Here is a 15,990-nt window from a genome sequence, read left to right on the forward strand (position 1 = left end):
TTCTTAAAAATTTAACCTACACATTTTTCGTCTAAATTTGGTTTCTTTGGAACTCTGCAGTGGGGAAAAAAAAAAAAAAAAAGGCACAGCTGGAACATTTGGAGGGTGTTAAGTCCAGAAACTGAATCCAAAAAATGTTATTAGAGAAAAGTGCCATGAGGGAACAAATGTGGGTTACCTCTGACAGCTCGCCAAGTAATTGCTATTAGGAAAATGGAGCAAATCAAATCAAATGAGAAAGTTAACACAGGAGATGGAACTAAAATAATATCAATTACAATTCACATCAAATATCAGAACACGTGCGCAAATTAGTTTTTTGACAGTAAAATTACCTGCCCACCAATCAACCAGTGAAGGTGCTTGTAAATATATAATTAGTTTCCATCATTCTTATCTAGCCATGGAAACTAATTATATAGAATCATGCTACAGTATAAAGAGTATAGAGTATTTCAGTAACTATTTGTATGTTAGTGTACTGTGTTTTAAAAATATTAAGATAGGTTCATCTTATTCTTACAACTTATAAAGAATACAATTAGAGCAGATTAAATATAAGGCTAATCCCTCTTTAAAAGCTGACTTTACAAAAGGAAATATATATCATTTAGTGAGCTTTAGGTTTAAACTTGTAAGCAGTGTAAACAAACAAAATTTTATAATTCTGCGCATGTGCATGTTGGGCAGTCATTACTATATATAAATAGTAATCATATGTGGTCATCTATACCTATATAATAGATATATAGATATATATACATATATAGACAGAGAGAGAGAGCACGCAACAGAGAGGGAGGGAGAAGACTATTCAAATTATTACAAGAAATACTTGGGAAAATGTCAACACATAAGGCACAGTAAAAAGTAAGCATGCTTATCTAAAAACCATGCCTCTAATTAATAGATGAATGGAATGTTGGGAGATTAATTTTAAAAAACACATTTTAAAGAACTGAATATTATCAGGAAGTTGGTCTGCTGGAATGAATATGAAAACATCTTTAGTAAAATGGTCACTGTCTATCTAGCAGTATCTGAATATCGGGACTGAGCTTGAAAAACAGAGCATTCATAACATGGGGTGAAATTAGTACCACTAGGGGTTTAAAAGTCACCCAGAGGAAATATTTCCCTTTCTAATCTAGGGCTATTTAAACATGCATAGAGAAAAATACCAAATGTTTATATGTAGACTGGAGTGTGGAGATCATGAAAGTTGACAACCCCCTCCATTCCACAGCTGAGCAAACTGGAGCACAGAAAAATAAAATGCTTTCTTTAAGGTCACACAGCTCGTTAGTGACAGAACCAGGACTAGAATCCTGGACTATCAATATCTAGATTGGGGCTTTTTCCATACTATCACAGTATCTCTTGCTAGGAAACAGAGAAGACAGGAAACTTTCTGTTTAATTCACGGGACCGTAGTGACCAAATAATCATAATTATTTGCACCTTGGTAGAGTAAGAGTATCTATAATAATAATAAGCACATAGACTTAATAATAATAAATGCAAGACTTTAGTCAAGCCTTTGAGTACACCAGAAATAACAGCAGGGAGGGTTTCGTTTCTGCTCCCATACAGCAAGAGAATCTATATGGGCAAGAAGGTAACGCGAGTAGATGAAGAGTCACAGTGCCAGAGGTCTGGGAATCAAGTCAAAAGAAGTATCAGGAAACTTTACGTGGCAAGTAGATTCCAGATGGGGAGAAAGCACCCTGGATATCCATCTGTTGCCCAGCTAAAATACAACAAAGTCCTAGAATGCTCAACAACAAAATTTTTATCAACACGTATGTCATTTATCTTCATTTCTCCATAATCTCTCGTAAGCACCTACTTCCTTTTCCCTGTGATTATGCTAAATCTTTTTTAGTGTTCCATATCTTTCATAAATTCTTCATTACCTCCCTCCCTTTTATTTTTAAAATTTTGTGGAACCCATGGGGGAAACACATTTGGTGGGAATGGCAGTCTTTACAGAGTTGTTAAAAATCACTCCAAATGTGAGGATATTAAATAACCTAGACTCTCAGGGACATCAGGTGGCAATTCCACACCTATTAACTTCTGTTGCAGGTACTAGCATCCCTGCTGTCAGAAGAGAATCTCTAACCCCAAGTGTGTGAACAGACAAGTGCTGCCCCACCCCCACCCCTGCCCAGGGACCGCCATTAGTCCTCACAGGAAACACGGGGGTATGAAAAAGGAAGAGTCACAACTCTGTGCATTTTCAAAACACTGGTGACTTATAGATGCTACATGGAACAGTTTACAGCTAATTCCCTTATTCCGACCATTCACAAGATGTCTACTTTCTAAGTAAATTATGTAACTTGGATTGTTTTCCTAAACGATGAAAAAAATGAAAGAATTGATGAAATCCAAGGAACTGATAGGTAAGGCAGAAATCCCATTCTGAAGATGGTTAACTATCAGATTAACTTTTATCACAGTACAATGCATGGTAAAACTATTTTGAGAAAATGTCCCTGAAGCATTCATGTAGTGAAAACCATATGTAAATACAAAATGAGAAAACACTCTTTTCTAAGCCCGATTCCCCATGGGCTCTGAATCCAGAGTTCTGGGTTCCCAATCCTGGCTTCAAGCAGCTATGTAACTATGGGTGACTTACTTTCCCATACCTCAGTTTCTTCCTATATAAAATATGCCTAACTTCGTAAGATTTGTTGTGGGAACTGAGTATTTGTGAAGTCCTTAAGCAATGCCTGGCCCACAGCGTGAGCACTGACCACTGGCACTTGCTACTTGGGAGGTAATACCGTTGCTATCTGTGCACGTGAAGGGATCTGAAGCAATTCGGCACTACAGATCTTTCTGCAGCACAGTACAGGGATCTAAAATGTTTTTGCAAGAAGTAGTTTCCTCAAATTCCTTCAAAATTTTTATCTCAATGAAGAGAAGATACCAGGGAAAAAGTATGTCATCCGTTTCTGAGGAGAGAGAGGGTCAGCGCTCGTCATACTCCAAGCACAAAGGAGCAAAGCCGTGGCAGATGGGTTACAGGCTTTTAGGGAGGATCTGCTCCATGCTAGGCTTTCTGTCCTCCTTCCTTTTCATCAAATGCAAGATCCTGGCACTCAATAAATATTTGGGAGGTGAATGAATGAAGAGATGAATAAGACACAGAATTGCTTGTTGGTTTGTCTGTAATCCAGTGGAGTTCTCTAAGGCGAGGGGGTTAGGATCACTGGAATCTACATAAATACGGGGGTACCTTTAATTATCATCTCAAAATAAGCTACAGAGTTTTCTTTAGATATTTTAGATAAAGATTTAGATATTTCTTTAGATATTTTAGATATTTTAGATAAATAACTGCTAACGCTGTTATTACAGATATAAAGTGGCTGGCATATATTTCCAAGGATGCTCTTCTTTTCCAGCTTACTTTATCTAGTCACTGTGTGTGTGTTTGTTACAAATGCTTTGAGAAGAGGAATTCTTTTAGAGTAGGATTTATGCCAGTTAGCAGATTGTCAAGCCTACTTATTAAAATTTTACAAGATTTTGGTGGTTTTGTTGGGCTCAGCCCAAAGTTTTCAGGAGCTGTTAAAAAATAAACTGCTTTTAATAAAATCTTTTAAAGTAGGGCTCTTAACCTAAACACACACACACACACACACACACACACACACACACACACACAGCTTCTATAATGTTTCCACATGCATTATGTATTCAGAGTTGCATCCAGAAATTTTTAGAAGACAGTCAGATAGTGTTGAAAAGTTTAAAAGGAAACAGACCAAGCAGGCAATACCCACACATTTCTATTTACATAAAGTAGCAAAACAAACTCCTGAAACTTGTGAGCACTTAAAAAATTTCTTGGTTGTGCCAAAGTTGACAAAAATATAAGATGAGGCTCTGTTCAAGAAAAGAGGGATAGATTTTTATGCTCTCAAAAAGTACTCTCCTTACCTAGGATACAGATTAATAGTTTTACTTCAGTTTTAAACAGAAGCAACCATTAAACAGAAACATCAACTGATGGCTCAGGCCAAGAGTCAGAATTGAAGATAAAGACAAGACTGCATATAAATAGGCAAAGGTAAAAGAGGTTAAATTCATTAGGAAATCTCAGGTGGGAGAAAATACTTAGAATTGATATTATTTACAAGTTTTAGGTATTGTATTGTATTTGCTCATTCCTAGCAACTGTGCACACACACACACATACCCCACACACAAACTTGAGTAATTGTTTTTAACTCTAAAGTATAAACTCTTGGCTCCTGATCATATGCAGCATCCAGGGATAACCTTTGTGAACAGTGTTTCTTATAGCTTCTCACAAGGTAATTGCTAAAAACATTCCATAAGTTCAAAGGGTATATACTCTATCACCGTTTTAGGCATATGTTTCAAGCATATACTCTTTAACACTGCTTAAGGCATTTGGTCTAAATCTCTACAGGAAAGAATGTAAAGAACTGGCATTTATAAACCAGGCAGGAGCCTATGTTATGTCAAGTAACTACATCTCAAAATCAGAAAAGAAGTTAAGAAAGAAAAAGGTATTCAGACTAAGTGAGAAAATTCACTTCAAAAATCCACAGGAAATAGAGCAGACCATACCTTGAATAACTCAAACTCCTTCTTTGGCATCAACAGCTAATGACAAATGATGAACATAAATTAAGTACATAATACATATGCACATCAGACCAGACAAAACAAGCAAAGCAAACAGAATTTCCACTGCCATCACTTTAGGTCATCAAGATACATAAATTGTACACGAATTCTTTATTTTAAGTTTGCTTGACTCTTGGATTCTAATAAGGCCAAAGGTCACTCTAAATAAGTACAGGACCTGTACTCAACTTGAACGCCATGAGGAGCCAAAAATAACTAAATGAATGGTCATGGCAGTGGCAGAGTATGATCACAATTCTAGGTTTGGACAATCTGTATCTTACTAAGCCTAGACCTGGCACGAAAATTAACTATTTCACAGCATATGTATTCTATGTAGCTTCTACTCAAATTTATGGCACAACATCAGCTGTGATCTTTTGCTCAAGATTCTGAAAATTAAAATAATTCTTCCTGGGGGCCCGATACAGAAGCCAGCATCGGTTCACAGGCTACACCTGAGATTTTCCCTCCATTCTGCCTCTGCTAGCAGACCAGACTCTAGAGATTCTGTCACAGGTCAAAAATCCCAAGGGTTTAATGATGAGTGAGTTCAGATGATAGGATGAATGAGATACCCAGGGTCACCAAAGTCCTGGAAATGTGGCATATCACTCAAAACTTACTTATGACCAAGGAGAGAGAGCCCGACCTATCTACCCTATATCGTAAGTGTATGTTGATCATAAAATCAAGACAGGAAAAATATTATAGTCCAACTGAATACTCATGGGTTAGTGTAAGGTGAGAAGAGTGCAAGTTCAAAGTTAGTCAGTGGCGGAACATTTAAGAGAATGAGGGCAAAAGATGGAGAAGATGAGCTGCTGGACACCCCAGCCACTGTCACAGTGCCACCCTCTATCCAGAGGAAGCCACTGGAGAGGAAGGCTCTGGGCAAGAGTGAAGAGGCAGAAATACTACTTCTCCACATGTCAGGAGCATTGTAGGATGGGAAAAAAATAGCATTCAGAGAAACAGTCACTTGCTGGTAAACATTGTGAGCAATTTTCTGAAGAAATAAATCAGAAAAAACATATTCTTCCCTGTATCTTTCACCATTGCCCTTCAATTACCCTAGGAAAAAAACTATACAAATTGTACAACAAATTAAGACTCAAAATGATTAATACACAAGAGGTATTTAAATACCATTGAAAAGTGATGAATATGAAAGTTTATAAAAGTTAAATTTTGGTAAAAAGTCATAAATACCTGTATGGTATGCGTGTAAGGTGGATCAGCACGCCCTAATCCTGATTCTGGAGGTCTCACAATATCCAAAATGTTATTTGGCACAAATCCAGAGTCTCCACTTGCATTTCGAACTTTCCACCACTGCTTTCTATCATCAAGGATCTGTCATCACACAAAAAGATAAAGGCATCACTCCATACCAAAACCAATCTATGAAAGAAATTCAATTTTCATTCCTTAGACCAAGAAACTCTTTTCACTTTTAATAAACTGGCTTACTATCAACATACTGTGGGTTGAATGATTCCCAGGAGTTACCCTAATAATTATAATCACTAGTATAGGACAGGTATGGAACCACCACGATCATGAATATACCTGAGGTCCTCATTACCTGCCAAGAATGTTGCACTATTTGCATTATCTGAAGTACTTATAGATGACTAAGATGACTTGCTTGGAGAGGTCTTTTGTCTACATCCTTTGAATAGGAAGGGACAGTATGAAAACCATTACTTTTCACAAAAACCATTGTCACTACCCTACATTATTTATCAAAGAAGATGAACTCTCTGTTATGACCTAAGAAAGAGATTTGGGAGTCATAGTAGATTATTCCCAGAATCATTAGCTTACTCGCTGATGGGTATATTTGTGCGAGGGTACTAGGACAGGAAGAAAAAAAAGTGTTCTTATTAATACATTATGATGCATTTACATAACTAGCCTTGGTTACAAAATGAATAAAGCCCAGAAGAAGAAAGAGGACAAAGTAAGCCAAGAAATCCAACCTCTGTCCTCCACATCCCCATCTCTGTCCTCCACCCCCTCCCCCAGAAAAACCCAACAAACAAAAAAATAAGATAAAGCAGCTCCCCCTCCTAAATAGATATAAGCATCTATAATATACTTTTATCCTTGATAAAATAAAATAACACCGAAGAATAATTTCTTGACCTCCGCATTTCTTTGAGGAAGGTTTAGATATATACCAAAAGAGGAATACAATAAATCCATTTTATTAAGAGTATAAAAAAGGTAAAATTCTATTACCTCTAAAATATCATCCTTTAGAACTGAGAGCTCACTGCTGTTCCTTGCCACAAAGTCATACTTGGATTTGGCATATTTCTTGGGTTGTGCTTTGAGTGGATCATAATTTCTATAAAAAGAAAAAGAAATTATCATTCAGCTAGCTCTTCCTAAAGGCTAAAAACAGAAGTAAAACATTAAGGCAAGCTAATTCCTACCAGAAAACATTCTGACAAATTATTTCAAGAGTAGTTTAGCTTATCACATTACACAGAATATGAGAACTAAAAAAAAAACTTTGTGGAGTTCCCACTATTAAAATGAGCAAACTATGGCTAGGGCAAAAATAAATAATGCAAAATCACAAGGTTAGTGGGTACTAAGCCAAATCTAGAACGCAAATCTATGAGTTCTTTGTCCATTAAATATACTGGGATATGGCTTTGTCAATTAGCATCTCCACCATGGAAGAACTGGGACAAAGATCAATATTAGCATTTTTTATAAAATTAAAGGAGAATGAAGATAATTTCCATAGTGGTAATTTAAATTATATGTTTATTTCACTAATTCAAGCAATGTCTTTAATTCATATTAAAAAATTATGACTGTCAATTTTTATTGACAATGAAAGCTTTGTCCAGTTCCTAAATTGCAAGGGAAGGTGTAGATTACGTACAAGACTAATAACACTTCCTAATTAATTAATTCCCTATAAACTTATTTTAATAGTAAGAACAGGTCCAAGAGTCCTATGTTTTTTTAAAAACAAAACTTTCTCAAAGAACCAAATACTTCCTTTTAATCATTAAATGACCATTAATAGATTTAACATAATTTTAAAAATACTTCTATATATAATACAATAAAACTTGGTATATGAACAATGTACTGATAATAGTTTATTCATTTCAGTAATAAAATAACTTTAACTGTTTCTTATTAATTTTACTCCCTCTTCTCCTTCATTTACCTTTCCACATTTCCTTACTCATTTCTACAAGAGAAAAAGCAGAAAGGAACTAAAGATGTTTGTTCATCATTCCCTGTCAAGTGGCCCACCAGGGTCCTCTGGAATCACAGCAGGGCCAGCATTATAATTGTGGACACAATGTATCATGTCATCACAGGTAATCTGCAATCTCTTAGCAACTCCAGAAGAGATGAGGGACAATGAAAAAAATGGCCCCTAAGCTATGCTACCAATTGGCCATTTTTGATATATTAAAAAATAAGAAAAAGTGAGAAAAGTAATATTAAAGCCAAATAATTACTGTATAATAATAATAATTTAAAAATTGTTCCATGGGCTTCCCACCCCTATTCCCTAGTTTATATGTTTACATTCTACTTAGATTTCATTTGGGGGGGGGGGGGGGAGTTCAACCACTTCAAAAGTTAGAAAAGCAGTAATTTCAGTGTCCTTTCTTCCTTCCCCTCAAGTTCCCCCCTTCCGTGATCTAGAAAACAATCACTATTAATAATAGAGAGTTGAGTACACTATAACAAAGGATAGAATAACTCTCTGCCACTGTGTATCTGAACCAGCAAGTTAAAAAGAAAAGTTTGCTGTAGTTCTTGAAGTCTTTGTTATCTTGAGTGTCTCAGAGGTGACTGCCCAGCATGCACTTTGTAAAGTGCTTTAGAATCTACAAGTCTTCATGGTTTACAATTTCTTGTCCTCTACAGATTAAATTTAGCTATGATACTGACCACAGTAATCAATCTGAAAATCATACTTTGTAGTTTTTCAGATACATGAAAGTTTCTTAAGAGATCTATAATGTATCAAAATGTATGGCTTTGGAGTAATAAATATGCACTTGATAGAGAGCTGACATGGAGTCTGCAATGATTGGAGACAACTCTAAAACACAAACTGCTTTTGGATACCAGTAAACTATAATCCCTCAAAGGTGAGGGCTCTAAATTCAACAGGTGGTTTACCTAATGGCATGGTAAGTTTCACTGAAGAATGCCTATACTTTGCATGGCGTTTACTGCATTCCAGGGATGTAACAGAGTTTAGGGTAATAAAAATAATTATAAAAGCAAATTCCAAAGAAGAAAAGGAAAATATTAGGATGAGTAGTAAGTTAGTCAAGAAGAATTTCAATGAAATAATTTTTAAACTTCAAAAATAATTTTCATGTACTATCTACTAAAAATTGAATCTATAATTAAAACTTCCTTCATATGTTGGCATTTTCAAAATGTATTATTCATCGCTGACTTTATACTCAATCTAATATGTTACTGGTGTCCTTAGGGTAATATCTGTAAAATTTCCACACCAGTTACTTAAGTACTACCTCCGTTATCATTCCTAACAAAAATCAAACATTTTAAATCCCATCCTCTTTAGATTCTATTAAGAAAAAGGTATAATGAGAAGAAGGAAAGGGAATGCAACATTCATGGTGAGTGAGGCTTTGAGGTAGGAAGGTAGCAGGGCAAGTTCTCTACCCCACTTCATCTGAATGACCATTCTCCCATATTTTTTTTTTTTCACTTCCTGTTCTTTCTCTTTTGTAGACGGGTTGGCCACAATGTCAACCTCATTAGCTGAGGCTGCTAAACAAGACTGAGGAGGTGAACCTACTCCAGTGCCTTTATTTCTCCCCCATCTCAATTCTCCATCTTTGCCCACACTGAATTTTTTTCAAGAGTGAAACTATGGGAAAATAAATGAAATATAAAACTGGAAAGTAAAAATACAATATAATAAGATGAAATGGCAAGAATGGCAAATAAGGCACTGACTCCTTCTAAATATTTAGTTTATACTTAGAAATAGGTCTATCTAAGGAAGATTTGTTTTTGTTGGGGGAGAGAATGATGGAAATTGTTTCCTTTAAAAGTTACAGAGCCAGAAAGATCCTTAGAGACCATCTGGTATAAACTAATGGAGAGTTTCAAAAACAATTCTTCTTTCTTAATTCAGATTTTGTCAGAGCATCTTTTTGAAAAGGGAAAGTCATCCAAAGGCATTTGCACTAAATTAGAGTTATAGGCTGGAGGTTTTCCAGTAAGAATTATAGAATAGAGGCTTTGTTTATCAAAGCAAATTCTATAAAGGAACAACTGAAACAATTAACAGATGGAAAGTTTAAAGAAGTAGTAAACAATGCAGACACCGGGACCTCTATTTGCACTAAATTAGAGACAGTTATCTGCAGCTCTCCAAGTGGTGCCCGTGAAATGTTACCTATCTATGTGGCGATTAGGAGTTGGCTTAAAAGCCACAACCGCTTCCCCTTGGTCCGGATGGGGCCCTCTTGTGTACATGTTATTGAATGCATACCCATCAGCTGGAGGATACTCTGATACACTGGACTGCTGAAAGACAGAGGGAAGAGAGATTAAAGAGTCACTAAGGCTATTGGAATGACCACTAATATCAGTCAACAAAACCTTCCACTACATTGTGATCAGTTTCTCAATTTCAAGTGTTTGACCATTATTAACAAGTTATGAAAAGGGGGTGATACATTTTCGTCAAAGACCTATTTATAACAGGAAAAGTCATTAGTACCAAAGCTAAATTGTAATTCTGAAAATAAGTGGGTATACAAGCAATAAATTCTTTCCTCAGGAATTTCAGTAATAAGTGATTTTGGTAGTAGGTAGACTTTAATGGCTTACATAAAATAAAACTGGTTTAAAAACAACAATAAAACTCTTCCCCCTTGCTCTCTGTGTTTAAGGAACAGACCCTTACCACTCTAGCAAAGTAAATAATACCACATGAAAATCACCTAAACCCTGCATTAAAATTATACTACACTTTCATTTTTTAAAGATACACAGACCTTATTTTTTTTATTTTTTAAAAAATGGCAGCTACTATTATCAGATTTACTGTTGAGGGAAATACAGAAAGACAGAAGGAAATACAGAAAGACAGAAACACATTAATCTTGACAATCAATACAGGATAAGACAATGCTGAAGTAATTCTTTTTTGTAGTTACCCAATTCCAACATGAACCCACTGGGTGCTACCAGGAGGGGAAACTGAGGTCTACGGGCCCCAATGAGCACATGGTTTCAAAGCTATGGGGAAAATAAGAAACAGAGACAAAAAAAAAAAAAAAAAACCCATTCATGTAAAGATTTTATGCTGTTTCCTTATATGTAATCAAGTATGGAGGAGGCACAATAGACCATGAAGTACTGGAAGTCCTTGGCTATTTAAATTGCTTATGAACTCATTAGGGCAAAATATTTGAAACTGGAAATGTTTTAGAAAAGTCTTAGATACATGTTTACTATAGTTCATCCTAATGACAGAGTTGGCAGGAGTAGGGATATGTTTAAACACAGATGGTGTAGGTGAGGTTTCTCCAATGGACTAGTGTGGATGTCAAAATACCCACACTATATTACTCCTTTAGAATATGCTTAACACACAAATGCAAAGAAACAGTTTTCACCATTTAAATACCTTAGCTTAAATCATCAACAAAATGAAAAGGCAACTATAAAATGGGAGAAAATATTTGCAAATCATATATCTGATAAGGACTAAAAATCCAAAATATATGAATAACTCATATAGCTCAAGAGGAAAAAACAAACAAACAAAAAATCCATCCAGTTAAAAAATGGGCAAAGCAACTGAATAGCCATCTTTCCAGAGAAGACATACAAATGGCCAATGGGTACATGAAAAGGTGCTCAACATCACTAATCATCAAGGAAATGTAAATCAAAATCACAATGAGTTGTCACCTCACACCTGTTGGGATGGCTATCATCAAAAAGACAAGAGATAACAAGTGTTGGTGAGGATGTGGGAAAAAAAGGAAACCCGTGTACAATGTTGGTAGGAATGTAAATTGGTGCAGCTGCTATGGAAAACTGTATGGAGGAGATTGCCTGGGGGACTCAGTCGGTTAAGTGTCCAACTCTTGATTTCAGCTCAGGTCATGATCTCCTCGTCATGAGATTGAGCCTGTGTCTGGCTCTGTGCTCAGCAGGGAGTCTCCTTGGGATTCTCTGTCTGCTTCTGTCCCCAACACCCAGCTCACACAAGTTCTCTCTCTCTCTCTCTCTCAAAATAAATACATAAAATCTTAAAAAAAAAAAAGAAAGCAGTATGGAGGTTCCCCCAAAAATTAGAAATAGAACTACCATACTATTCAGCAGTCCTGCTACTGGGTATAATAGTAAAAGAAATGAAATTAGGATCTTGAAGAGATATCTGCATCTCCATGTTCACTGCAGCCTTGTTCACAATACGGAAACAACATAAGTGCCCATCAACATATGAATGGGTAAAGATATGGTATAAATATACAACGGAATATTATTCAGCTATGAGAAAGAAGCAAATCTTGTTATTTGCAACAACACAGATGGACCCTGAAAGCATTCTGCTAAGTGAAATAAGCCAAAGAGGAAAAGAACAATACTGCATGGTATCACTCACATGTGAAATCCCAAAAAAAAAAAAAGTTGAACTCATAGAAACAGAGTAGAAAAGTGGTTGCCAAGAGCTGGGGGAAATCAGAAGAAGTTGGTAAAAGGGTACAAACTTTCAGCTATAAATGAATAAGGTCTGAGGATCTAATGTAAAACATGGTGAGTACAGCTGATAACACTGTATTGTGTAATTACAATTTGCTAATAGAACTTCAATGTTCTCACCAAAAGAAAAAAAGATAAACATGTGAGGTGACAGATGTGTCAATGTGCTAATTAACTAGACTGGGGGGGGATCCTCTTGCAATGCATATCAAATCACCAGATGAACACCTTAAATATCTTATGATTTTGTCAATTATACCTCAATAAAGCTGAAATTAAAAATGACAAATAAGGGGGTGCCTGGGTGGCTCAGTCGGTTAAGCATCTGCCTTCAGCTCAGGTCATGATCCCAGATGGGATCAAGCCTCGCATCGGGCCCCCTGCTCAGCGGGGAGTCTGCTTCTCCCTCTCCCTCTGCTGCTCCACCCACCCCCGCTTGTGCTCACTTTCTCTCTCTCTCTCTCAAATAAATAAATAAAATCCTTTTAAAAAAGACAAATAAGTAGCTTAATTAATTCAGTTTATCATTTCCCTAGTTGAGAGGAGAGGCACTAGATGATTAGGCAATGTTTTATAAAGAGGGTGTTAGAATCACCCTCACCTTTGGCTAACTCTGAACAGAACCGAGTGAGGTCAGTCAGCATGAGATCACTGGGTCCTGAGAGTGACTAGAAATATTGCAAGGGAGGAGAGAAATGATGACGTATGTCTAACTGTGATGACTACACAAGCTTGTTTAGGGCTGCTGCTGGTTCAGAGGAAGTAAAAAAGTTGAGTATTGCCACCCATGTTTGTTTGACACCCCACGTCACCCAAGCCTTTCGATTCTACACAAAACCACCAGATCCTGAATCATCCAAGTCTTGTCCTGAGTGTATTTATTTTAGTAGCAATAAAGTATAATAAAGTTCCTCTTCTGGGGATGATTGCATTTTTTATGCATTTTAAATCACCATTAGTTGGCCTCTTTTCCAACAAAACCTTAAGGCATAAAAATCCCCTAAAACAGCTAGCAGGTCCTTTTCATTTCATTTTTTTACACCTCTGGATAAGTACGTAAGCCATAAAATGGAAAACAGTTTACAACAGGAAAGTGATAACTCATCACAAGGAAAGATTCTCAATAATTCTTCCTTTAAAATTACTTCTTCCATGAGAGTAGACAACTTTTACACTGGAAGCCCAGAACACATGACTCTCTCTTTAAATATGCAAGTTTTTGAAAAAGAACCCACGAAAGTGAATTTCTGAGGCAATACATTAAGTGGATCTATTTTCTTATTTAAGATACAAAGACTGTAAGCTAGAAATTTCTGTGATTTGAAAATAGTCGGCTGTAACTATAGCAACAACAAGTGTGTCATAATTTCATGTTCAATTACATCTTTTTTCCTCTAAAAAAGTTGCCCTCTATGAGTAAAGGAAATCCACAGTGCTGAGGTCTGAACTATAAAATCCACACTGCTGAGGTCTGGAGAGGGACTGCCAACCAATGCAAAGGCTCTGAGGTCATTGTCTTAATCACTTAGAAGGGACAGCAGTTAGAGACTCTACCCTTCGATGCACCAGAGGAAAAAACAATTACATTAGAAAAAAATATATGTCTTCAAAGCAGTGTATTTGCTTTATTTCTGAAGTTTCAAAATTTAACCAATCTTCCATATTATGGTTACTGTTCAAGGGACTGATTTTTAAAAAATTAATTTATGTGTTTTTCCTTAAAAGTGAAGATTTAGTCTGGTTCGTTAATCATTCCTTCATATCATGTTTGCCATTTTATAAATACCCACAGCACTCTGAGAAAATTAATCTATGGAATTAAATAAAGGAAATGAACTGGACTTCAAGGAGGATCTAGTCATCGTTTACTGTTTCTTCTCCAAACTAGACCTCATTCATCTGATTCCTTGGGTTCTGATCCTTCTATTTGGTTTGGTTCAGCTTTAAGCAATGTTTGATTTTCTTTTCTGACAGAACAAGAAAGAGTCACAGGAAAATCATTTTTAAGAAATGTGCAGAGATAACTTACCCAATTTCAATCTCTCAATTTGCTCCCCAAATAGGTTATACTCTAAAGCTTACTAAATACTTAAAAGGCACAATAAATTTTGTGATCTCCTCAGGGTGTATTAGGGTTATAAATGATCATTTGAGCCTGGGGACTGAGTCCAGAAGACACTCTGGCCTTCTAGCCAGGCTGAGAAGGTTTCGGGGTTTAGAACTAGGTAGAGGGAAGGAGGGCAGGAGGGCAGGAGGGCAGGAAGGAAGGAGGAAGGAGGGAAGAAATGGGACATTTGGGAAAGAGCTGCTTGGGACAGGCTTCAGGGACCCAGGTTCAGGGAGCTGTCTTAAGGGTCTGACGATGGAGAGAAAAACAGAAAGAACAAGCCAAGCAGCAGTGGGGCAATTCTCTGACAGGGGGAGAAAGCAGGCACTCACAAATTGAAACGGGATCACCAAGGCTCAGGGAACACTAGCAGGTGGGTAGGGGTGAGTGCTAACAGGACTCTAAGGCTGGCATTAGGCTTCACAGGGAAACAAAGCAACTGTCACGGCAATGACAAAGAGGTGAGAGGTAACCAAGGGCAGCAGGACATATAGTCATTGGTTCTAGAACAACCTTCAGATCAATAAAACGAGAAGTCACAATCAGAATTACAAGAGAATGCACAGGTTATTGCACTTTCTACAAAAAGTTATGCTAAACAACTTCACCTCCGTGGATAATCTTTTTGTCTCCTGTTTGCGCTGATGTTCTGCTACATTTGCCACAGACTCAGCCAACTGATAAAGATCTTGTTCCATCGGTGCGCCCATGAAGCTCAGCATGGGGGGCTCCCAACCGTTGCGGAACCGCGGGACATACGGTGGGATGAACTGCTCTTTTGGCCATTCTGCTCTGTAGAGGGACAGTAAGGCACAAAATTAAGAAATGTATCCATGTTCAAAATTACTTTCAATAAGGTTAGCCACAAAAAAAAAAACAGGTAACAACAAACAGAAACAAAGCATACCTCATCTGCCCTCTCTCTCTTCAAAAGGGGAAAGTGAACATGCTTATACTAGTCTGTAATGCCAACAAAATGAAAGGAAGATTGAATCCTGCTTCATGATCTGTTTTCGGTACACTGCCTCAATTCTCCATTAATTCAGTTTCGTAACACGGATATAGGTTTTGAAAATTTGGAAAAGGAGCATGAGGCTAGAAGTGTTACCAATATTTAGAACACGAACTTCTCCTGTATCTAAAGTAGTTTCAGGGCGCCTGGGTGGCTCAGTTGGTTGAGCGACTGCCTTCGGCTCGGGTCATGATCCTGGAGTCCCGGGATCGAGTCCCGCATCGGGCTCCCTGCTCAGCAGGGAGTCTGCTTCTCCCTCTGATCCTCCCGGATCTCATGCTCTCTCTCTCTCTGTCTCATTCTCTCTCTCAAATAAATAAATAAAATCTTTAAAAATAAATAAATAAATAAATAAAGTATTTTCAGATTCTCATCTTTCCCTTCCTTCCCCTCCCTCGGTATGAACCCTCCTGGTACCAGATATATCTTTCAAAAGAGA

General features: G+C 37.0%; 1 protein-coding gene across 9 annotated transcripts in view; it reads right to left on the reverse strand.

Annotated features, from left to right (window-relative positions):
- EPS8 (EGFR pathway substrate 8, signaling adaptor) overlaps nucleotides 1–15,990 on the reverse strand; it is a 200,011-nt gene that overhangs the window by 14,451 nt on the left and 169,570 nt on the right. For 6 of the 9 annotated variants that reach the window (XM_078075656.1, XM_036115769.2, XM_078075655.1 and 3 more), the window contains 4 exons: nucleotides 15,148–15,331; nucleotides 10,109–10,239; nucleotides 6,922–7,030; nucleotides 5,887–6,030 (listed from right to left, as the gene is read on the reverse strand). In XM_078075656.1, the coding sequence (XP_077931782.1) occupies nucleotides 5,887–6,030; nucleotides 6,922–7,030; nucleotides 10,109–10,239; nucleotides 15,148–15,331 (568 nt within the window). The remainder of the gene's footprint in view (nucleotides 1–5,886; nucleotides 6,031–6,921; nucleotides 7,031–10,108; nucleotides 10,240–15,147; nucleotides 15,332–15,990) is intronic. The other 3 variants (XM_078075662.1, XM_078075660.1, XM_078075661.1) reach the window with 3 other exon arrangements.

Source organism: Halichoerus grypus, chromosome 6 (genome assembly GCF_964656455.1).
Source record: "Halichoerus grypus chromosome 6, mHalGry1.hap1.1, whole genome shotgun sequence".
Classification (NCBI taxonomy): domain Eukaryota; kingdom Metazoa; phylum Chordata; class Mammalia; order Carnivora; family Phocidae; genus Halichoerus; species Halichoerus grypus.